Raw genomic sequence first — 24,467 nt, 5'->3', positions numbered from 1 at the left:
CCCCAGTTTCTTCATCTGTACAGGGGAAAAAATAAGAGCACCTACCTAACAGAGTTAGTGTAAGGGTTAAATTAAATGAGACAGTGGATATAAACCACTTAGCAGAGTGCCTGGCACATCTCTCAGGACTTGGAGTTTCCCCAAACCTTACCTTGGACCTAACAGCTCTCCACGCCTCTGCACGCTACTTCTTTTTTTTTTTATTTATTTAATTTTTTTTTTTTTTGTGGTACGCGGGCCTCTCACTGTTGTAGCCTCTCCCGTTGGGGAGCACAGGCTCCGGACGCGCAGCCTCAGTGGCCATGGCTCACGGGCCCAGCCGCTCCGCGGCATGTGGGATCTTCCCGGACCGGGGCACGACCCGTGTCCCCTGCATCGGCAGGCGGACTCTCAACCACTGCGCCACCAGGGAAGCCCCTGCACGCTACTTCTTTCCCAGCCAAATCCTCCTGCTAACCCAGCTCCATCTCCGACACCCCGAAGCTCCTTCAATCAAGATAAGGCTTCAAGCCCTGTGTCCAGATGCTTTCCCGGCTCCTATTTCTTGCCATTTGCTCCTGCTCGCTGTCCACTTCAGGCTTCTACCTCTCCATCCTACCCCTTGCTACCTGTGCGTCCATCCACGTGTCCATTCTCCGCTTCTCTTTTATTGTCTTTCTTGCTCAATTCTTGCTTTTTGTTTTTCCTCCTATCTTTCTTACATCATGTCTTCTCTCATGGAAACTCTAGTAAAGTTCTTTTTTTTTTTTTTTTTTTAATTTTCCTTTTCTATTCTGCCTCCTACCTTGGCTCCAGATAGACGAGAGGAAATGATCAACCTAGTAACAGTAAAATCGGTTAAGTGCTAATAGGCATCTTAAGCTACAGGCCATTTTCCATCACTCCTTGCCACAGACTGAGTGGCAAAATCAAGGCTGGAAAGGAGGCCATCAGCAGTGAGGACTGAGGGGAAACAGGAAGCTCTCTTTCCCTCTCACCTATATGTATGCTTCCCGTTCCTTTCCTTGTCCGCTGCGTTAGTACACTACAGTGAGTTGCCTGTTTTGTTCCTGACTTTAATGGAAACCCTTCAAATATTTTGCCATTAATTATGATTTTTTTCTAGGTCTTGTACCAAATAGCTTTTGTCCAATGGGGGGAGTTCTCTTTGATATCCAGTTTGCTAAGCTTATATAATATGCAGTTGTGAGTTTCTAGGTTGGAGGTAAAGCATGAAAATCAGGGAAGCAGGGTGATAAGTAGGTTGACTTGTGAGGTGTCCTGGGAACATCAGAAGAAAGAATTGAGGCCAAGCGCTCAGGCTGGGGGATGATGGAGCATCCTGTCCTGAGGGACTTTCATGGCTCTGAGAGTTACTCCTATACTCAGCTCTTAAACTGTGACACTGGGGTTCAAAGACTCTCCTGGACGCTTGAGTGTATCAATGACAAAAGTTGGCTCTACTTATAGTTCGTGTTTCTTCTTTCATTAATTTAAGTAAGAAATCCTGAATTTTCAAGAAGCTTTTGGAACTTCTTGAATTGGAGCAGATAACTGAAACTTCATCCCTTTTCACGTGAAAGTTTTTTGGAGGTGGATCTGATCCTGGTTTTCCATTCCAATCAGCTGCTGTGAAAGCCACTTCTTGTTCTTGCTGGGGGCAGATCAAGCCTCTTTTTCTCCTTGATAGAAATTCAGGAAGGAAACCAAATAATTCCCAACAGAGACCAGAGTTGACCACAGTACCATCCAAAAGCACTTCTAAAGATTTCAATCTTGAATATGAGAACACTGGCAACTGAGGTTGGTTACTGGCTCTACACCGTCAGCTAGATAGAGGCTTGGGAGGAGATGTGGTTCTGCCATTTTGACAGGAAAATCTTCTTTGATGGAGAAGAGGTTGCAATTGAAGCATCACTGAGGTGCCCTTTAACACTGGAAAGTTTCAGTGAAAGTGTTTGTGACAAGCATCCGAAATAAAATACTAAACTCCCACATACAGACATTTCTCAGTAAACTAACCTGCACATACTGTGGGACTGGTGAAAGGAGGGACATTCTAACATCAAAGTTAATCAGCGGGACATCTATTTGTTGTCGTTCTATGCCTATTATGTGGTGGCCCTGGGGGTTTTTGTTTTGTTTTTACCATGATTGACAGAAAATTGGCCAACCTGCCCCCAGATAACCAAGAGTTGTCTGTGCTTGACTTATTCACTTAGTTCCACTCTTAACTGAAGAGGGGTGAGGAAAATAAGTGCTAAGAAACCTGTCATAGAGGGAAATTTGAAACAAACTGGTAACGTGTCAGACAGCCTTGGAATAGTCCAGAAGGTGGCAAGTAAATAAAATCTATGAGGGAAAATTGAAAAAACTGGCATAGCTGAGCCTTAAAAAAAAAAAAAAAAAGGTGCAGGCTCATATATGACTGTTTCTAATACAGCAAACTAGATAATGTACATATTCCCAAAACACCTCCGATGCTCAGCTGACGATGCACTGGAAAAAGTAGTGGACTTAGGAGAACTAGGCACTAGTCCCACTTCTGCCAGCCAATGACTTGGCAGTCTCTTTGTCTACCTCATTTTCACCTCCATAAAATTTTATAGCTGGAGAACTTTGGGGTTCCCAGCCAAGACTCCCTTTTAGGCTCCACAAAAGAAGAAATGTTTGGACATTTCAAAGCACTCCAACGATACCGTATTTTATTTATTTATTTATTGAAGTATAGTTGTTTTACAATGTTGTTCTTGTTGTTTATTTTATATACAGTAGTGTGTATGTGTTAATCCTAAACTCCCAATTTATCCATCTCCCGTTTTCCCCTTTGGGAACCATAAATTTGTTTTCTGTGTCTGGTGTCTATTTCTGTTTTGTAGATAAGTTCATTTGTGTCATATTTTAGATTCCACCTATCAGTGATACCATATGGTATTTGCCTTTCTCTGTCTGCCTTACTTCACTTAGTATGATAATCTCCAGGTCCATCCATGCTGCTGCAAATGGCATTATTTCATTCTTTTTTATGGCTGAGTAATATTCCGTTGTGTGTGTATACATATACATATATATATATATATATATACACCATACAAAGATACATAATAAATACCTTTATTTAGTGATCAGAACCATTTAAACATGGGGCTTGCCAGGATAAAGAATAACAGAAGAGGTGCTCAGTGATAAGAGTTTGGGAACCGGGCTGTAAGACACTCTAGAGGAGGGATGGTGCCTGCTTCATCTCAAGATCCTCAGTGCTGGCATGTACCTCCTTAAGTGCTCATTAAGATCCAAACATACACAGTGCAAAGAGAACATAAAATAAATTCCCATGTACCCATGGGAACATGGGAACCCAAGAATCATCCCTCATGGCCAATCTAGCTTTCCTATGCTCCCACCCAACTGACTTCTAAACCTGCTCACAAATTTTGAAGCAAGTCTCAGACATTGTATAATTCTACCCATAAATATTCCAATATGTCACCCTGAAAGATAAGTACTTTGTAAATACAACATCATTACACCTAAAAAATGAACAATAATTCCTTAAATATCATCTAATGTAAATTCAGTGTTCAAATTTCCATGATTATATCCTAAAAATGTTTTTTAGAGTTTGTATAAATTAGGATCTAAAGATTGCTATTGGTCACAGCAATATATTTTTGGATCCATCTCCTAGAGAAATGTAGGTAAAAACAAAAATAAACAAATGATGGGACCTAATTAAACTTAAAAGCTTTTGCATAGCAAAGGAAACCATAAACAAAATGAAAAGACAACCTACTGAATGGGAGAAAATATTTGCAAACGATGCAACTGCTGAGGGATTAATTTCTAAAATATACAAACAGCTCGTACAGCTCAATATCAGAAAAAACAAACAACCCAATCAAAAAATGGGCAGAAGATCTAAATAGACATTTCTCCAAAGAAGACATACAGATGGCCAAAAGGCACATGAAAAGATGCTCAACATCGCTAATTATTAGAGAAATGCAAATCGAAACTACAATGAGGTATCACTTCACACTGGTCAGAATGGCCATCATTAAAACGTCTATAAATAATAGATGCTGGAGAGGGTGTGGAGAAAAAGGAACCCTCCTACATTGTTGATGGGAATGTAAACTGGTACAGCCACTATGGAGATCAGTACAGAGGTTCCTTAAACTAAAAACAGAGCTACCATATGATCGTTCAATCCCACTTCTGGGCATATACTGAGAGAAAATCTATTTCAAAAAGATACATGCACCCTAATTTTCATAGCAGCACTGTTTACAATAGCCAAGACATGGAAGCAACCTAAATGTCCATCTACAGATGAATGGATGAAGAAGATGTGGTATATATATATGCAATGGAATATTACTCAGCCATAAAAAGAATGAAACAATGCCATTTGCAGCAACATGGATGGACCTGGAGATTATCATACTAAGTGAAGTAAGTCAGACAGAGAAAGACAAATATCACATGATATCGCTTATATGTAAAATCTAAAAAAAAAAGAATGATACTCGGGAATTCCCTGGTGGTCCAGTGGTTAGGACTTGGTGCGTTCACTTCGGTGGCCCGAGTTCAATCCCCGTTTGGGAAACTAAGATTCCACAAGCTGCACAGTGCAGTGAAAAAAAAAAAAAAAGAGAGAGAGAGAGAGAGATACAAATGAACTTACATACAAAACAGAAATAGGCCACGGACATATTACAAAATACTGAGTATAGTTCTCTGTGCCATACAGTAGGTATATATACATAACTGAATCACTTTGCTGTATACCTGAAACTGACGCAACATTGTAAATCAACTATACTTCTATAAAAAATAAAATACATATCGCAATTGGGTGATATGTATATTAAGTTTTGTTTAATCTAGACTCACCATACAAACACACACACACTCACACACATACACATTCTGCTTGTGATTTACATTTTGCAGGGGCCAGGTCTCTTGTCCTAGGGTTTTCCACAGGGGATGCGGCTGGTTGCCTCTCCATCATATCATTTAACATGAACCTTGTATTTCCTACAAACTGGTAGTTAGATCAAAAGATTACTTGTGATGGTTCAGGGTTTTTTTGTTGTTGTTTGTTGAGAATTCTTCATAGGTAGTTTTTTGTATTTCCATCAGGAGACATATAATGCCTTTTTTTTTTTGAAAGGGCTTTTAAAAAAATATTGATTTATTTATTTTTGGCTGCATTGGCTCTTTGTTGCCGCGCTCTGGCTTCCTCTAGTTGTGGTGATTGGGGGCTACTGTTCGTTGTGGTGTGCAGGCTTTTCATTGTGGTGGCTTCTCTTGTTGTGGAGCACAGGCTTTAGGTGTGAGGGCTTCAGTAGTTGTGGCACACAGTCTCAGTAGTTGTGGCCCACGGGCTTAGTTGCTCCATGGCATGTGGGATCTTCCCGGACCAGGGCTCGAACCCGTGTCCCCTGCATTGGCAGGCAGATTCTTAACCACTGTGCCACCAGGGAAGTCCAATGCCCTTTTTTTTTCACATTAGCAGCCATTGATGATCATTGCCTAGATCTATTATTTCATTAACAGTTGTAAAAATGTTGATATGCTAACCTTATTTCTTAGCTTCATGTCTTCTTAATTTATTTGCTGGCATATTTCTATAAAAACTTCCCCTCACCAACAATTTGGCTATCCTGACATACAGTTGGAAAAGGGATTGCAGAATAAACACTGTTTCTTTACCTTTATTTACCAGTTTCAAAATAATAGGCTGATTCCTGGAGTAGCCTTCAAAAGATGACAAATGAGGTGTGTTTTTTTTTTTTTATTTTTAAAGTGCTGTATGAACTCACGAGTTTAAACATATTTAAGGAGATTGAGTTCAATGAAGTTCTAATTCTTACTGACTATCCCATCATTGGCCAAGGGGACTGTGGGAGCCCCCAATCTGCTCCTGATCCTTTCTGGGCCAACTCCAATAGAGTTTGATAGGCTCTTACTTTCTGTGGACTCAACTTCCTAGATAATGTCTCAGGTCCTTCTTAGCACTGCCCTCAGACCAGGGGAAGAGGGGGCCTGCCCTTGGCGTCACGTATCATATATGTTGAGACACAATGTGTTTTTTCTTCTTTTGGTCTCTCATAGGAAAGTTTTCTGAAAGGTAAGTGAGTGATCGAGTCATAAAGGGAGGGGACGTGTTTAGGCCCATCTGGTCCTCTCAGGCCAGAGAACGAGGGCTGAGGCTGCCCGTGAGTGTGGTAGGGGTGGGGGATGAGAGGACAGAATCACAGCTTCTGCCCTGGGAAGTCAGGGAAAGAGTGCCCGCTCTAGTGTACAGTTGGCCCCTCAAATCAACCCAAATGGGTGTCTAGACAGAACTCATTCCTCAGTAACCACCTTCCTGCTCATTCCTCCTTTCCCACTCCCTGCTCCTTGGCTGTGATGGTATCTAAAGTATCAGGAGGCAGCCAAAACTGAAAAGTAAGGTGTGGGGAAAGGGTGACCTGCCCACCTTAACTCTATTCTGGGATTGGGTACATCCAGTCACCACCCAGGAGTCCTGGGCCCAGGACCAGCTTCTACCCTGCCCTGTCCCAGCACAACCATGCTACATACGACTCTGGCATCCAGCTGGAACAACCTAGGGAGAAGCTGGTTCCTTTAACTTCCACATCTCAGAGAAGTGGGCTATGGGGGGAAAGAAAGACCTGATTGGGAGCATGGGACATCGGTGGATATAGCTTGATTTATAGCTTTTAAACATTTAGACATATGGTACATGGGGAAATATTTGCCCTTTTGCAAATATCAGGGCAGCGTTGGTCCTTCTGGCTCAGACATTCCAAGTCAGTTTTTTTATCTCCTAAGTAAGGAGATGTAGACTTCACAGTCCAGTCTAGTCCTTTGCCCAAATTTTTCCTCTTCCTTTCCCAGTCATCATGGAAAACAGACTGTCTTTGGCATTACTGAATTGAGCATGCTTAGAATTTGGCTTGGGGCTTCTGCTTTTCATTTAAAGTTGGTGGAAACCTGCAGTTTTGGAAGAACATGCAGGAGCATGAGACACATCTTGGGCTCACCATGGTTCTCCCTTCTCTCAGAAGAGTCCTGATAACAAAGGGTGACCTTCCTCAATTAGTAACATCTATATGACCCTGCATCTTGGCTATAGTTGATTAATTACAGGGCAGACACCTTGCTCAAACTCTCTCATCTGAGAACTCTGCATCTCAGAGATGCAGAGGCTGAACATTTCTGAAACAGTCACATCAATGGCATGATCCATGGATGCTGGCTGCAGAGGTATCTGGTATTGCCCTAATTCTTTCCTTGTCTAAATCTTCTTTGTTCATCTCTTTCTTCATTTAGGTGACACACTCACTGGCCTTTAAAAAACTATTTTTTTGTATATTAGTTTGAGCTAACCTATGCCAGTTTCTATTGCCTTATGCACACGTACCAACAAACAAAAACTCTTAACTAAAACCATTGTTAGAAGGACCACTGGATGAGGAGCCAGAGTACCTGGATTCACCTCTTTTCCTCTGACACCCCCATCCCTGTCATCACATCTTTAAATACCAGACTTATTTTTCTCTGCCTATAACCACAGCTGAAGCAATAAGGTGAAATAAAATAACAATAATGATGATGGTAAAAAAAAAATAATACCTATCATTCTTTTGAGCACTTTTTATACCAGGAACTATGTTAAGTGCTTTACCTAAATTATATGACTTAATCTAATCCTCAGTAACAACCCTGAATTCCTCAGGAAGATTTTGACTCTACATAAGTGAAATCTCAAACTCACAATAGCTTAAATGTAAGGAAATTAGTTATTTTATATGTAACAAGAAGTCCCTAGCAAGGGCGGCTTCAGGATTGGTTAAATCAGAGGCTTGATAATGTCATCAGGGACCCAGGTTTTTTCCACCTTTTTGCTCATTCGGTTTGGGTCTCCAGGCTAGCACCTCTCATGACTAAAATAGCTGCTGAATTTCCAGGCATCCAGTTGAACATGACAATGTTTAGCAGAGGGATGGTCTCTTCTTTGTATCTCTTTTTAATTTTTATTTATTTATTTTTTATATTTAATTATTTATTTTTGGCTGTGTTGGGTCTTAGTTACGGCACGCGGGATCTTATCTTTGTGATGTGCAGGTTCTTTGTCGCGGAGCGGAGGCTTAGTGGGCCAGGGGCCCTTGGGATCTTAGTTCCCTGACCAGGGATCGAACCCATGTTCCCTGCATTGGAAAGCAGATTCTTAACCACTGGACCACCAGGGGAATCCCCTTGTATCTCTTTTTTAAGTACAAGAAAAGCTTTCCAAGAATCTTCTGGTTGATCACCCCTCTCACCTCAATGGCCAGAACTGGGTCATCATACACACATGCTTAATCCAACCACTGCCCAGGGAGTAGAATTACCACAATGGGCCTAGACCAAGCATGATTCACTCCTGAGTTGAGAGGGAAAGAGGTGAAACACTCTGGGAAAAAAAAAAAAAAAGAGGCCTTTTTCAGCAAAGAAGGGAGGAAACTGTTAGGCAGTTAACCAACAGTGCCTGCTACCAGCGTGTGAGACAAATAGGAGAGGCAAAGCGACTTGCCCAAGGTCAAACAACCAGCTAATGGCAGGTGTGGGATCTGAACCCAGAATGGTCTGTTTCTAAATCCTGCTCTCTTGCCCTACACTATGAAAGGCAGTTAGTCCTCAACAGATTATTTTGCCTTCGAGGAACTCAAGTCTCTACAGCTATCCTGGGCAATTCATGAGATGAACTAGTGTGGGAGCTACCAGACAATCAGATTCCAGAGACCAAGCAACATAGCAACCTCAGTTGCTCTCCACAGTTCACTCCATTCTCCCTGGCCATGGTGGAGAGGAAATTTAGAATAATGTAAATTCAGCAAATAGCAGCCTTTGGTTCCAGATTTCTGGCTCTATGAGTGAGCCTCATGGAGAACAAACATCCCTTTTTATGTCCTTTCATTTTTCCTTTTATTCTGGTATCGCCCCCTTTGGGGGATTCCTTCTCCCCAACTTCAATCATTTGGTTCTGGTGAGGACTTTCAATGACAGTACCAAGGAGTGACATCAAAGTAGTTGACAAATGGAAAAGCACAGACACCAACCAATCAGAAGGGATATTTGCAGCAGTGGTAAAGCAGGGTCCTGGAAGCCCCTGGCTGGGTCAGCAATGAACTCTTTAGTTGTTGGATCATGGGGAACTCCAGGATGGTCCAGGGAGGGCCAGTTAGCCATGGAGGTGGACAATAAGGAACTCAGGAGGCTTGGGCCAGTAGGTATTTACCAACTGGTAAGGAAGCATTTCATTTAGTGAGTTCTTAATTTCAGATATTGAATTTATCAGTTCTAGAATGTCTATTTGACTCTTTTTTTCGTTTTTTTTTTTTTGTGGTATGCGGGCCTCTCACTGTTGTGGCCTCTCCCGTTGCGGAGCACAGGCTCCGGACGCGCAGGCTCAGCGGCCATGGCTCACGGGTCCAGCCGCTCCGCGACATGTGGGATCTTCCCGGACTGGGACATGAACCCGCGTCCCCTGCATCGGCAGGTGGACTCTCAACCACTGCACCTCCAGGGAAGCCCTGATTCTTTTTTTATAGATTTCAATTTTGCTGAAATTCTTTACCTTTTCATATATTGTGTTCTTTTCATTTTCTATATTTTCTCTCACGTTTATAATACTTATTATAAAGTCCTTGTCTGCTAACTTGAATGTCAGAATCATTTGTGGGTCTGCTTCCATTCTCTGCTATTTCTCTTATTAGTTATATTTCCCTGCTCTTTGCATGCCTCATAATTATATAAAAGAACCATAGAGGTTGTAGATGATATTTTCCTCCAGTGATGATTCTCTTTTTTTTTTTTTTGGCTGCTCCGTGCGGTATGCGGGATCTTAGCCCCCTGACCAGGGATGGATTCCGCGCCCCCTGCAGTGGAAGCACGGAATCTTAACCACTGGACCTCCAGGGAAGTCCCTCTCGGATGGGGTGAGGGACTGATCATCTCAATCTAGTCAGGGATTCAGCTGCGCTGGGGCTGGATGGTAGTTGTATTAGTCCCAGTCCAACTTTGGGTCATCTTGTTCCTTGGAGGGAGCCCACTCAAGCTTTTGATTGACAGTATGGTGGGTCTCTGTCTCCTCAACCCTGAGAGCCTGTGCAAGATTCAATTCTGTTATTAGGAGCTCAGGCTCTTTGGTTTCTTGCCCCACACAGTTTCAAAATTTAGTAAATGTCTTGAGGGGACAGCCGTCATGTTTGATGCAGCCCTCATCCCTCTAATAGGACTTTGTTTCCTACCTACTGCAAGTCTGTGGGAAATTTCCCTCTGCTATGAGACACTTCTAGCTCAGCCTCTCCTGCTGCATCCCAGAATTCAGCAAATGTTGCATGGGGAAAACTGGCCATGTGTTTAGAGCTCCTCTAGATTCCAATGCCAGATCACATGGATCATCAAAAGCTCTGCCAGTTTCTATTTGTCCCAGTAAAGACCTTATGCCCGGGTCAAGCTCTGATTTGGCAAATATACCCAGGTAAGAAAATGGTCAGAGATTATCAGCTCATTTAGAAAAGGCTCCTTCCTCTCCAGAATTCTAATTCATTAGTCTTTGTTGCTGCTACACCTCTCCAGTGCCTTTAAAAATATGATTTTTGTAATTTATCCAGTTTTTTCTAGTTCCAACAGGAACACTGGATTATTGCTACATACTACATCCTACCAGAAGAGGAAGTCCTATGAAATTATCGCAAGATTTAACCATGGCATGGTTATACAGGTATATATGGCTGAATCAACCCAGACCATGCCATGGCCCCTCCTCTACATCTTCACTACAGCGGGGAAAGGTGGCCCAAGTAGACCAACTAGAGTTCTTCAGCACTGGAACTGGGAGCCGAGAGCCTTTTTATTTCTGTGGTTGGTCGGGGGCAGGGGGTGGGGTGGGTGAAACAAAGCTGTGAGAATAAGTCTGGAAGCTTCCACTGGCTATGTCCCATGCTCATGAAAGAAGCCAGTTTCCAGCAGGAGGAAATGCAGCCCTCATTCAGAAAGGAGAGGCAGAGGAGCGCTGAGGGGATGTTGGGATCCCTGATTCCAGTCACTCACTCTTGCTGTGGTTTGCTAACCTGAGGCACAAATTTCTCTTTTTTGCCTGAGCTAGTTTCAGTCTCTCGAAAGGTGGGCCAGCTCTAATATTTTTGCCCTCGGGCTTTATGAGGCACCCTGTGTCCATATAACACATTAGCCTTTTCTTCTTAGGCAAGGTGGAGGTGGTTTATGTTACTTGTAACTCAAAGAATCTTAACTAAGACTGCTTCTTTAATGACAGGCAGGTTCAGAAGGGCCTGGTGAAAGGTTATCTCCCTCACTGCACAGAAGGAAGAGAGGGAGGATGCATGATAATATTGCTGAGAGCTCAGCTTTGGATCACGAATCCTCACTACAAGGAGAAGAGGATGCTTTTAGATTCTGGACACCCAACTCACCATGGGAGGAACTTCAGACTTACCTAAGAAGCCAGCCAAATCTGTCTGCCAAAGCCATGCTGTTTTACTTTAATCAAACTGGGAAACTGCATTCTTATCCTCAACAATATTCAAAGATGGGAGGGAATGGAAAGAGGTAGATTCCTGTGTTTGCACATTTTACCTACTCCTGGGGCTCCGACTTGCTGCTGAGCCTGAAGTTTACACCAGAGGGTAAACAAGATAGCTATTTGGACATCACACACCACTTTGTCAGTTTCCGTCCTCTTGAATTATTTACCGTCTAACTGTATGCATTGAAACAGAATCTGGCAACACAGACTCAGAGATGTAGCCTTATTTGTGCGTTAGAGAAGGAAAACTCGAGTTCAGTGAAGGACCTGGAGCAGAAACACTTTATGGCTTTCTGACGTTCCCTGGCTTTGGGAGGGCTGTAAGCACGGGGCTGAAACCCGAGCAGCAACACAGCGCAGACGCACTGGGAGCCACAGGCTGGAGGCGCCCTAGAGCTGACTAGTCCAGTATTTCCCCTGAGGCCACAATCCCCCTACAGGGCAGAGGCCCGGTTCCAGGACTTAGCCCCCTGAGCCTTGATTTCTTCTCTGCAAGACAGACTGCAAAGGGGAATGAAATGGAAAAATAAGCCTCTCTAGATTTAAAAGATTGTTATCACAAATTTTTTTTTTTTTTTTCTGGTACGTGGGCCTCTCACTGTCATGGCCTCTCCCGTTGCTGAGCACAGGCTCCGGACGCGCAGGCCCAGCGGCCATGGCTCACGGGCCCAGCCGCTCCGCAGCACGTGGGATCTTCCCGGACCCGGGCACGAACCCGTGTCCCCTGCATTGGCAGGCGGACTCTCAACCACTGCGCCACCAGGGAAGCCCTGTTATCACAAATTTTATTTTCACCAACATACCACTAATTTCCCTCAGGAATAAATATTAGTAGCTATGAAAACAAGAAAAATATTCAAAAAATATTTCAAGTAGTAAAAAAGAAACTTTGGAAAACAGAAAAGTATAATGGTGAGTAAAACTCACTATTAATCCCACTACTCAGTAAGAATTGCTTACAACAGAGGGTGTGGAGAAAAGGAACCCACCTACACTGCTGGTGGGAATGTAAATCGGCACAGTCACTATGCAGAACAGTATGGAGGTTCCTTAAAAAACTAAAAATAAAGTTACCATATGATCCAGCAATCCCATTCCTGGGCATATATCCAGAGAAAACTCTAATTTGAAAAGATCCATGCACCGCCCCCCCCAACAATGTTCATAGCAGCACTGTTTACAATAGCCAAGATATGGGAGCAACCTAAATGTCCATCAACAGATGAATGGATAAAGAAGATGTGGTGTATATATACACAGTGGAATATTACTCATCCATAAAAAAGAATGAAATAATGCTATTTGCAGCAACATGGATGGACCTGGAGATTACCATACTAAGTGAAGTCAGTCAGATAGAGAAAGACAAATATTATATGATATTGCTTATATGTGGAATCTAAAATCTGACACAAATGAACTTATTTACAAAGCAGAAATAGACTCACAGACATAGAACACAGACTTACGGTTACCAAAGGAGAAAAGATGCAGGAGGGATAAATTCGGAGTTTGGGATTAAAATATACACACTATTATACATAAAATAGATAACCAACAAGGACCTACTGTATGGCACAGGGAACTATATACTCAATCTCTTTTAATAACCTATAATGGAAAATAATCTAAAAAAGAATATATATATATATGTATGTGTATGTATGTGTGTATATATATATATATATATATATATATATATATAAAACTGAATCACTGCTGTATACCTGAAACTAATATAACATTGTAAATCAACTATATTTCAATAAAAATATAAAAACAATCACTCATAATATTTTGATACATTTTTTTCCAGTCTTCTTCCTAACCAAATATATATATATTATAATTGGGAAATTTTAACTAACCTCTTTAAAGCCAAGTTTTTTCTTATTTTCTTTTTCTTTTCAAAAAGAAAATACTTATTATTTACCTACATTATTCCAGGCATTATAACAGGGATACAAGAAAATTCGATCAAAAATAACTTGGTTAAGATGTCAATATGAACAATAAATATCTTTTCACTGTTGTTTTCTAATTATGAAAGAATTCAAACAGAGAAAGTAATATAACAGACATCACTGCCCCCACCATCAAGACCAAATCTTAAAATTTTGCCATATGTGCTTCAAATTATTTTTTCAAGGAAGATAAAATATTACAGATATGGCTGAAGTTCTACTGTCCTGGACCCAGAATAACTACAGTTGACCTCTGAACAATGCAGATTTGAACTGTGCAGGTCTACTTATACACAGATGTTTTTCAACAGTAAACACTACAGTACTACACAGTCCATGGCTGGTTGAATCTGTGGATATGGAGGAACCACGGATAGAGGTAAAGCCAAGTTTTTTCTTCAACATTTTGTAGTGAGCCTCTTCTCCATGTCAATCAATATTCCTTACAAACAAGGTTTTTAATGGCTAATTGTTTTCAAATAGTTCACTGTAAAGAGATATATACCTAAAATACTATTATGATTCAATGGATTCAGTTTGATTTCACATGAAAATCTAATTGGGGTACTACAAAAGATGCTGAAACAACACAGACTCACAGACTAGATAGAGAGGATGAGGAACAGACCTGGAAGCAATTCTTTACCAGGACAATTTCAGGCTGCACAGTTACCCCACTACTGGCCTATGAATAGGAAGGGAGAGAAGGGAAGCGACAGATGGATTGTCCAGGCAAGGGGTGCATGTGAGCACTCACATGAGGATGTGTGAGTGGGGAACAGACCCTAGAAAACTCATGACGCTAATCACTGAATTTATTACTAACTGCCATTTTGTTACTCCATATGCTACTATGGTATAAAAACTATAGGCCAAGTGCCACCTTTACATTCATATTTCCTTCTAGCCTTTTTTCTAAGCATAGTTTTTTTTTTCCTTTATGTAATTGAAATCCATAGAATGAATATTTTTGACAAACTCAGTCTTTACGTTTGACTTGTATAACCTTAGGATAGAGGAAAAGGAACTGTGTATCAGTAGAAAAATTTATCCATTTACTAGCTAGGTCCTATTTATACCATCAATTTCAACTCAAACCAACATTATTTTGAAATTTGCAAGGAAAATGGTTCACTTCTTACAGATAATTCTTGGAATGGAGAATGAAGGAGGTAGACACACATGCAATGTGGGAAGGTTGATGCTTCTTTTTCCTCATAGGCAACTAGGGGGAGGGGAAGGGGGTCAGTAAAGGCATGTTTGGGGGAAAGTTGGAGAAGCATCCACACCTGCTCATTATATCAAATGTCTAGGGACTCTGTAAATAATTCAGGTGCAGTCGGCTCCCTCCAGGGGCAGGTGTTGAGGAGAGTTTCCAGACAAGCATCTCCTCTTGCAAAACTGGAGCAGACCTAGGATCTGATTACTTGAAAAGGGGTCTAGTTAGTAGCTATGGCAACCTCCTTCTTCTGCCTTACAACTTGCCTTGGGCTAAGATGCAGGAACTTCTGGGAAAACACTACTGCTACAGCCTGCTGTGGTGGTGAAGAGCTTTGAAGTCTAGCTATCTGTTTCTAATCTAGGTTCTGCCACTTTGTAACCGTGTGACCTGGGAATTTATTCAACCTCTCTGATCCTTGGTTTCTGTGCCTATAGAGATAATTCATTCAGATTGCTGTGGCATCATCTGTAAGGCTCTTGCTATAGTGCCTGGTACATAGTAGATTATCTCCTAAGAGTGTCCCCACCTCATTTCCTAGGAAGAGATGTTTGGACTTTAAATAAAATAGCAATGTACAGAGCTAAGCAAAAGCTATTCTTCAGAACAAAATAAACAGCGCAGCTAACAGTTATTGAAGATTTACCATAAGATGGGTATTGTGCTGAGTGTTTTATATATAATTTCACAAAACCCACTTATGGATAAGTTTATCAAAGTTCTGAGATGTTAAGACACTTTCCCCAGCTCAGACAGCTAGCAGGTGGTGGAATCAAGATCCAAACTCTCATCTGCCTCTTATCCAAAAAAAGCCTATGTTCTTACCTTCTAAGTAAATGGATCTCTGGAAGTTATTTTACTGTGCCAGCACTTCATCTCCAGGTGGACAGTCGGAGGATGCTGGCACATGGAGCTCATTCAGACTTGGACCGACCTCCTTAGGTCTGTGGGGCCTGACTGCCCTCTAGTGTTGGAGGAATCTTAGGGCCAGGTGGAATCCACAGCGAGTTGTTTTTTTTTCTGAGGTGGTAGTGAACCTGCGTCCCCTCCTGTCTGGAGATCTGTCTAGTCTGGTGTCTTCTTACTGGCCAAAGGGTTTCTCCTAGGAATAGGGGTAAAATAGGTGGTAGAGACTGGGAGTTAAGAAGAATAATTATCTGGGGATAGAGTAGTAATGCTCAGGTTAAGCTTTGAACCATTGGCAGGGGTCGGTGGGGGGGGGGGGGGATAATGTCTTATTCCCAGCACATGGCACATAATAGGTGCTGACTGAATACTGAATGAAGTTTTACAACTCATCCTCACTAAAGGGGGAGGGGGAGTGCTGCCAAAAGAACTGATTTTTGCCGGAGCACCAGCAGAAAAAACACTGTACCATTAACCCACCTTCCACTCCAACAGACCCCAAGGCATGTTTCCTGCACAGCTAGGCGAGAATGACGACGCTGCTCAGTTACTAGGAAATGAGTTGGGGTCAGCAAAGACATATGACCATTTTAGGCTGCCACCCTCCCACCAGTGTCCCGAATGGTCCACGGATCTCAGAGAAGTCCCACTTCCACCTCCATAACTCTGCCCAGGTAGTCCATGTCACCAGGTGGTCGGTGAGCACCTGTGTGCACTGCTCCTCGCTAGACAGCGGGGAATCCGAAGACAGGCTTACTAGGTGGCTTATCAGAGGGAGATGAACACCCGCCCCCCACCCCAAGTCACAGAGACTGAGCTGGGTTACTGCAAAATGAGAAGAGATGGTTTCATAAAATAAAGGATATAGAGCAGACAAATAACACCTACTATAATCCAGTCCTTGGCTGCCCAATTTTCCTCCCATATGAATAATTCTGTAAATGCCCCCATAATATATGAATATACTGAATCATTCAGGCATTAATTTTATCACTATTATATTTACCTTTATAATTATTACCATCTTTATTTCTAAGTAACAGAAAATCTAAACCCAAGTAAACTTGGCTTGATGAATAAAAACATTTGTTGAGGGCTTTTTTTCCCCCTCGGTGGGGAGGTGGGAGTTTCAGGATTGGTTGGTTCACAGCCGGTGCTGCCAGGAGTTGGTGGCCAAGAAAGGGAAGTAGCAGGGCAGGACCACAGAAGGGATTTCAGAATAAAAAGCCAGATTCCTATAGTTAGGACAAGCCACATACTGGAAGACTGCCTGGGTGGGGGTCCCTGTGAAGCTACGGCTGCCTCCTGGCCTTCTTTTGGGAATCTCTCTGCTTTTGGTGGAAAAACGGAGACTGATGGCCCACACTCTCTGCAGAAATGGACTAAGGACTGAGGTGGCTGCATAAGGGAGAATGGACTTGTTGGATGACTGAGCTTTAGCTGCATTTTCTGCACTAAACTCACCCCCATCCCACGCCCTAAGAAGGGTGGCTCGGTAGAGGTTGTCTCCCAGTTGTCTTGGATGTACCACCTTCCTGTTTACCCGCATGAACTTCAGCCCCAAGCTGGTATATTCATTGCTCCCCAGACCTGCATTTCATCCGCACCTCTGGCTTTTGCTTCCCCAGTCCCCTGCCTGAATGCTCTTGCCTCTCCTTACCCTACAACTTGTCTTTCTCAGGGCCCAGCTCCAGGTCTGCCTCCTCAGTGGAGTCTTCCCCAAGGGCTTGGCCTTCTTGGGTCACTTTCTATTTTCGATTCCAGGGGCGTTTGTTGTGTGGTTGGGGAGCTGATTGTGGTATTTGCCATAGAGTTTCAGGCAGGACTTTGTTTATTGCCTTTTCAGGCAAGCTATGCCAGAACTCCCCACTCAGAGGGCGGGGCAGGCAGGGTAACGTGGCCGACCATGTAAGGGTCTGGATGAGAGCTGCAGCCTGGAGCCAGCCGGGAACATGTTCCCCACACGACACCGTAATTCTTGTGCTCATAAAACCTCCTCAGAGGATAAAAAGAAACATGTAAGTCAGTACTTATTTCTTTGGGAGGGCCCCCATGAGACAAGAAATCTTTCAACTGCAGACTGTCAGGCACCAAGGACCTTAAGAACAGGATGGAGGGAGGCAGGGAGGGCTTAGGGCTATCACTGAGGCAGGCGATCCTGAGGCAACGCGACGGGCAGAACAATCCACGTGGATGCCGTGTGGACACGGCACAAGGACAGCACGCTCATGTCACTCACACCCATGAACTTCAGACCATCACCGTGTTTTTAGTCCCTAAGCTCCTGGGGCTTCATATCATGTTTTCCTTTCCTCTCTCTCAGCCTGAGTCCCTCCCCTGGGAATCTGCCTGTGCTGCTTCCACTGACACTGCTGAGGCAGATGGCCTCTGTCCCCAACCAACTTCCAGAGAAGAGACTGTGTAACAGTGGGGTGTGAGGGCCACAAGGGAGGGAAGAGGAAGAGGGTAACAACAAGTGATGGAGAAGGCTTACATCATGCACACAGGCTTCTCAGAAGAACTTTATTTCTCAAAAAGGGGGCAAGAATCCAAAGTATTAAAATAATCCTCTAATTTTTGTTTTGGAGGGAGAGGACAGGATGACAAAATAATTCATATAAAAATTTCAAGCACAATGGCTGTAGGTCCTTCATCCTGAAACTTGTACCTCCTGTCTGCAGCTCCAGGTTCCAGCCATGTCACAGGTAGTGCCAAGCTCCTGGATTCAGAGGCTTACAGCATCTGGAACGCTTATTTATATTTACTCCACAAATAAATACAAAAGGTCAGTCTTCCTAGTGCAGATGATTCAGTCTATTTTTGTGATTGTTTCTAATGAGAATGCTAAAAAGAGCTGCCTCTCTCTAAATTCCAAATCTTTTCTTTGTGAAGACGACTAAGTGTGAAAGAAAGGAAATGTGGAGACTTATCAGGTACGACTGGCTCTTATAACCACCACATGCCAAGGGAGACTCTACCTCATTGAGGTGATAAAAGGTAAAAAGCGACCATGATTTTTCCATTGCCTTTTATGTGGGGAAACCGCACCTTTCTGTTTCTACCACTGAAGGGAACTGCACTATGTGAAGCGAAGTCCCCCTGCAGCAATTAAGCAAAATCCCTATATCCAGAGCAATTATTTTCTACCTTAAAAAGAAAGAAAGAAAAGGGTGAGCGGCAATGAGAGTCCTTAGCCCAGGCTGATGTTGCCACACGGCCCAGTAAATGCTGAGGGGCACTTTCCAACAGGCAGGCCCTTCCAGGAGGTGGGAGAAAAGACCTGGCTCACCCCCTGAGAGGCTTAAGGTGAGTTTAACTGTGAAGACCGCTCGGAACATGCCCGGCTCTCCTCTGAATGCTTTCAGCTGGTGCTTCTCTGAGGAACAGGGAGGTTCTCGTGAAGGTACTTTAAACTTCCGTGCTCTGAGAAGTCCGAGACCACGTGGTCCCGGCCTCGCAGCAGCCACTTGGTAGTAAGCAGTCCCTCCAGTCCCACTGGTCCCCGGGCGTGGATTCGAGATGTACTGATCCCCACTTCAGCTCCTGTGGAAAAGCACGGATGAGGGTGTGGCTTTCCCAGCCTCTGCTTCCTGACCGCCCGCCAGGTCTACGTCTCTTCCTTCTCCTCACTTGGCCCCCTCTCTCTGCCCTCTCCTGACCCATCCTCCCTGGGCTAGCCTGACTTCCACTGTCCCCATAAACATGTTCTCTGGTTGCTGTGAGTCACGGTCAGGCCCCTTCTTTAAGAAAAGAAGAAGGGGCCTGACCGTGGGCCTCTCTTTTGTATTTTACCCCCAGTCCATTTTGACAATACTACAAGTGCTGTCTCCGATATCTGTCTTGTGTCTGGATGGCGTACCATCATCTGACATTTGGGTATTGTTTCTGGTGTACGACAGTGTATAGAGGTTTCATCTCCCCGAGTATCCTTTAAACCCTAGATGGTGAGGGACATGTTCTAGGTACTCCCTAGAACGCCTAGCTCCCAGGTGCTCACGAGATGGCTGCTGACTACATCACAGAGCTTTTCATTTTCCTCCCTCCTGCTCCAGCCTCAGACGTGGGGCAGCGGGGCTCTTCCCTGGTCTGCCGTGGTGTTCTGCACCGTGTGCAGTTGAGGCAGGGCTCCTTTGCTCATCACGACTTCACTGAGCAGGCACTGGGCTGGGACCCGGGGATGAAGTGGTGAACAACTGATGTAACTCACGGAGCTTGTATTCTTGCGGGCAAGGTTGCCAAAGAACAGTTCAACAAATAATTCCATGTGGTGATGGGGTGCACTGAAGGGTGCTGGGATGGAGACTGTGTGGCAGGGCGGCAGCACCCTGGATAGGGTGGTCAGTGGGAGCCTCCCTGAGGAGGTGCCTTTGGCTGAAACCTGAATGAGAAGCTGGCCAGGGGACAGCAGTGGAGAGCCGCTGCGGGCAGAGAGGAGCAAGCGAGGACCCGAATGCAGAGGTGCCTGGGGCAGTGGTCGGCAAGGAGATGGTGACCACTGGCTTCAAATTCTGGGTGAATAGCATAGAGATCACATGACTTTGGGCAGGTTACCTAACCATCTCTTGCTTCAGGTTTTTCTTTTGGAAAAGGAAGAAAATAATAGAATCCATTATGTAGGACTAAGTGAGATAATGCATGTGATGCACTTAGCACGGTGCTGGAAATATAGTAAATGCTCAATAAATATTATCTGTTACTGTTATTCATGCATTTCACAGGAACTTAACCCAACCAGAGTCTGAGCTTTTGCTCTGAGCGGCTGATGGAAAGACAATGGAGTGGTCTTTGCTCCTCCCCCATCTTGGACTTTCACTTGAAAGCTGGGCACCTCAGCCCTTACAAGTGTGCTATGTCTTCTTCAAGAACATGGAATACAAAGATCAGTGCAAGTGATGTGATAATTAAATCAAACCCCAACACAACAGAAACAGGGAACTAAAAATAAAGAGTCCAATGACTAAGAATAACAGCAAAATTCCCTTTAATAACCTTTAACAATTCAGTGAGAACTATTTCTCTAGGCAGTTCTCTATTCAAACGTTCAGCGGTATTAAAATGTTTTAAGTAGTTGAAATAATTCTCAGATGTGCCACAAATGCCTTACTGGAGCTTTGTAAAATGGTACCCCTGAAAACCAGTGACTGTCTGAGGGCTCCTTATACTACTGGGGGATGGAGAATTTATTACTAATGATGGAAGTGGGGAGGGTGTCTTTGTGAAGCTTTCTATTTCAAAGTCTGCATTAGAAATCAACCTTGCACCTCTGGACTTACCTGTTTGTTTCTGATGCTCATACTTCAGCCCAGCATAGGTACTAACACCTTCTTTTGTCCTGTCCTCAGGGTGGATTCCTAGCTCTGAGGCAACCTGGCTGTGTCCCTCTGAAGGAGTAAGTCTGCAGCGGCAGTGCTCTCACGCACACCTGTCATAATCCATGCATGCAGACACACTGTGGTCTGCTGTACGTGGCAGAGTCCAGGCTCTGGACTCACGGAAGTCTGGGTCTGAACACCAGCTGCATGACTTTGGGCAAGTTACTTCATTTCTTTGAATCTCAGTATCCTCATCTATGAAAAAGGAAATACAAGTACCTACCTTCTTAGCATGTGAAATGCCTAGAACACAGGACTTCTACCAGTTCATGGTAGCTGTTATCATTCTCTCTCATAAACCAACCTTCCCTCGGTATGTCTGCATCGTCTTGATCATGCACGTGACTGTAAAGCCCAGGTGTCTCCTCCACCCTCACCATGCTCCTTGGGGGCCACACAGTGATCCACAAGGGACTCCTTTCTCCCCGACCAGACTCTTTCTTACCCAGTCCGAAGCGGTAGCCATCAGAGAAGCGAGTGCTGGCGTTCCAGAACACACAGGCACTATCCACGTGCTGGAGGAAGAACTCTGCTGTCTTCTCTGCAGCATAAAGGGAAGAAATTGAGTTAGGATGGCCCAGGGAGAACATCCCTGCTTCCAGCCACTCAACAGGGCCTGACTGGGGCAGGGCCCAGGCCCCTGAGGTGCTTCCCCACGTATTAAACATGCAGACTTGTGAAAAATCTAAAACAGAAAGAAAGCAAACCAGCTTCATCAGTCCTGTTGTTGAAGGAGTAGGTACCTGGGGAAGACTGGGTTGGAATCCAGATCTCCCTGCAGACATACCCTCAGTGCTGCAATGGCCTGTCTACACTATCTGTTTATAGGCTCTGAGTCAAATGCCAAAGTCTCAACTCCAACTCCACACCCACCAGCTGGGTGACTGCGGACAGGCTTCTGAACCTCTCTGTGCCTGAGTACAATGGGGACTGACAATATCACCCAGCTCCCAGGCTTGCAGAGAGGATAAAATGAACCAACAGCATGGAGCACTCATCCCAGAGCCTAGCAGATGGCAAGTGCTCAAGTATTAACTGTTTTCACTGGTGGTGCTGTGATTCCCCAGTAAACTGACTGGAAGTTCCCTGAGGGGGCCATGCTGGCATCCTTTACCATCGGGCCTCCAGTGCCTGACACCCAGGCTCACCTGTGGAGGGAATGAGTGACTGTAGAGAGTTGGTTTTGCCCTAAACTAGTTGGTTCTGCGCTTAACCTCCTGAACCTTGATTTCCTCAGCTGTAAAATGGGTTTATTTCAGCAACCGGGAAAGACTGCTGCATGGATTAAATGGTAACGCCTCTGAGACAGAGTGAGCCACGTATAAAGTGGAGCGAATCACCTCTTCCCTGCCTCTTCCCTCGGGGCCACTGTGACAACACAGCGAGATAACAGATGTAAAAGCACTCAGCAAACCAGCAAGTGCCGCCCACACCAGGCATTGTTATCAGTCCACTGAGATTACGTTCTCCTGCAGGCTAAGAGGGGCTGAGAGGAGCAGGGTCAGCTTGGAGATCAAGGCAGAAAACGCAGACCCCGCAGACCCCGTGTGCTGCAGCCCCTGCACACTTACCATTCTCTGTGACGATGACGTCCGTGTGCGAGCTGCCGTACTTGTGGATGTGGTCGATGGCCTCCTGCACACTGTCCACCACTTCAATGCACAGTTCCAGGTCCCCGTACTCAGTTCGGAGGGACTTCACTTCGGAGGGGCTGAAGGTCAGATAGGAGGCGAACTTGGGGCCTGCGTGAATCTTCACCTGGGACAGAGGAAGTCCGGGGCAACGACATAAACACAGCAGAAAGAGGCAAGCGCACACTCCTCCCTCTGGGATCCAACAGCAAGATGAGCCTGAAGATGACGAGTCCAGGGCTCCTGTGGCCTGGAAACTAAACTAGTCCCTGCTTCCTTTTAGAGGCAGCCTTCCACCCTCCAGGATGCTCTGCTTTGGGAAATGCTGACGGCCACCTGTCAGCAATGGGCCCCCAGGAAAACTGGAGCAGGGATTTCAGCAGGAAGCCTCTGAATGTGAAGAATGTGCAAGGCATTTAATGGGCTACTGACATAAGCCCTTGACTGCTGGCCTTTTACTAAAACGAACACGTGACGAGAAAAATCCCATTCTTAGCATGTGGGACTTAGGCACTGGACTCAGACGGAAAGAGGGAGATGCCACAAACACACTTCTACTCCCTCTGCCCTGGAGAAGTCCTAGGCGTGCTTTAGAGGAAAACAGTACTTGGTTGGAAACCACTTCAAACTGTGGTTAGTCGTTAGATTTCTGACTTTGTCAGTCTGGCCCCATTTCCAGGTTCAGCTCAGGTCCAGATTCTGGGGCTAATCCTGCTTCTGGCTGGAGGAATTTAAGGATGCTGAGGCTGGTCATTGGGGACCCCGGTCACAGTGTGATCCCACTCAGGCCTTGTTCTCCGAGACCTTCCCAGGGCAGCGTTCACGCCTTGATTCTTTAGGGCCAAGCTCTTGACTTGGCTCAAGTCACAACAAACCACATTTGTCATGTCCTCGTTGCTCCCAAGGCCTTGAATGGTTTCCTATCTGGGACCACACTTCCTCCAGGCCTGGGGTCCAACCATGTTCCCCAGGGGCTGGAACCCCGTCCACGTGCAAGTCATCCTCTGGTGTACTTCCTGCACTACAAGGTGCGGAAGTACACATACTGGCTCCTTCTGACTTGAGGGATTTCCAGGCAATGCTGAGGATGACTGAGGATATTGTGGGTTTGTCTGAATCAGAACTGGGGGCTTTATTCCTGGATACAGGAGAGCTTTCCTCCTGTCCAGTCCAGGCCAGTGTGCTGCCTGGCATACGTCAGCACTCAAACAGGCCACCAGTGGAAGGTTAGGCCCCAAACGAAGTGATCATGTGATCTAACTCCCTTATAATTTGTGGGGTACCCTTATTTTCATTTTCCAAACTGGGACCATGCCACATTCATAAGCTGACTGAGGTCTTCCTTTTCAGCAAAAGGATGGAAGGGAAGAGACACAAGCTCAGGGTCAAAGCAACGAAGACCAGCAGTCACTTTCTCTACTGCTGTGCTAGTTTACATAATCCTGACATCAGATATTAAAGCCTAAAATGCATCCTGACAGAAAATTTAAGATTGTCCAGTTTCACCTGGAGAACATCTATCTTTCCTGCAATCAGGAATTTAGGATGGAGCATACACTTATACTCAAAACTTACTGGCACTGGTGGCTTATAATCTTAACGACATGGTAAGAAAATAATCCAGAGAGGACATTATACAAACTGCTCACTCCCAAATATCACTGTGTCAATAAGCACATTAATATCGGTAATTGAAGACATCTGTGGAGGAGCAGCTATATATAAATCTTTGGTTTGAAAACATTTCTGCACAATCTTTTCAAATCAAATCCCAACAAGAATGTGTGTTCA

At 44.4% G+C, this 24,467-nt stretch overlaps 1 protein-coding gene across 3 annotated transcripts in view; it reads right to left on the bottom strand.

The window, feature by feature from the left end:
* Positions 1 to 18,185: 18,185 nt before the first annotated feature.
* Positions 18,186 to 24,467, bottom strand: part of ALDH18A1 (aldehyde dehydrogenase 18 family member A1) — a 44,169-nt gene continuing 37,887 nt past the window's right edge. For 2 of the 3 annotated variants that reach the window (XM_065893800.1, XM_065893801.1), the window contains 3 exons: positions 22,617 to 22,803; positions 21,491 to 21,586; positions 19,035 to 19,216 (listed from right to left, as the gene is read on the bottom strand). In XM_065893800.1, the coding sequence (XP_065749872.1) occupies positions 19,035 to 19,216; positions 21,491 to 21,586; positions 22,617 to 22,803 (465 nt within the window). Of the gene's footprint in view, positions 19,217 to 21,490; positions 21,587 to 22,616; positions 22,804 to 24,467 lie in introns of all 3 variants that reach the window. The other variant, XM_065893799.1, reaches the window with a different exon arrangement.

Source organism: Phocoena phocoena, chromosome 16, assembly GCF_963924675.1.
Source record: "Phocoena phocoena chromosome 16, mPhoPho1.1, whole genome shotgun sequence".
NCBI classification, from domain to species: domain Eukaryota; kingdom Metazoa; phylum Chordata; class Mammalia; order Artiodactyla; family Phocoenidae; genus Phocoena; species Phocoena phocoena.
This window is presented reverse-complemented; position numbering and strand designations above follow the sequence as displayed.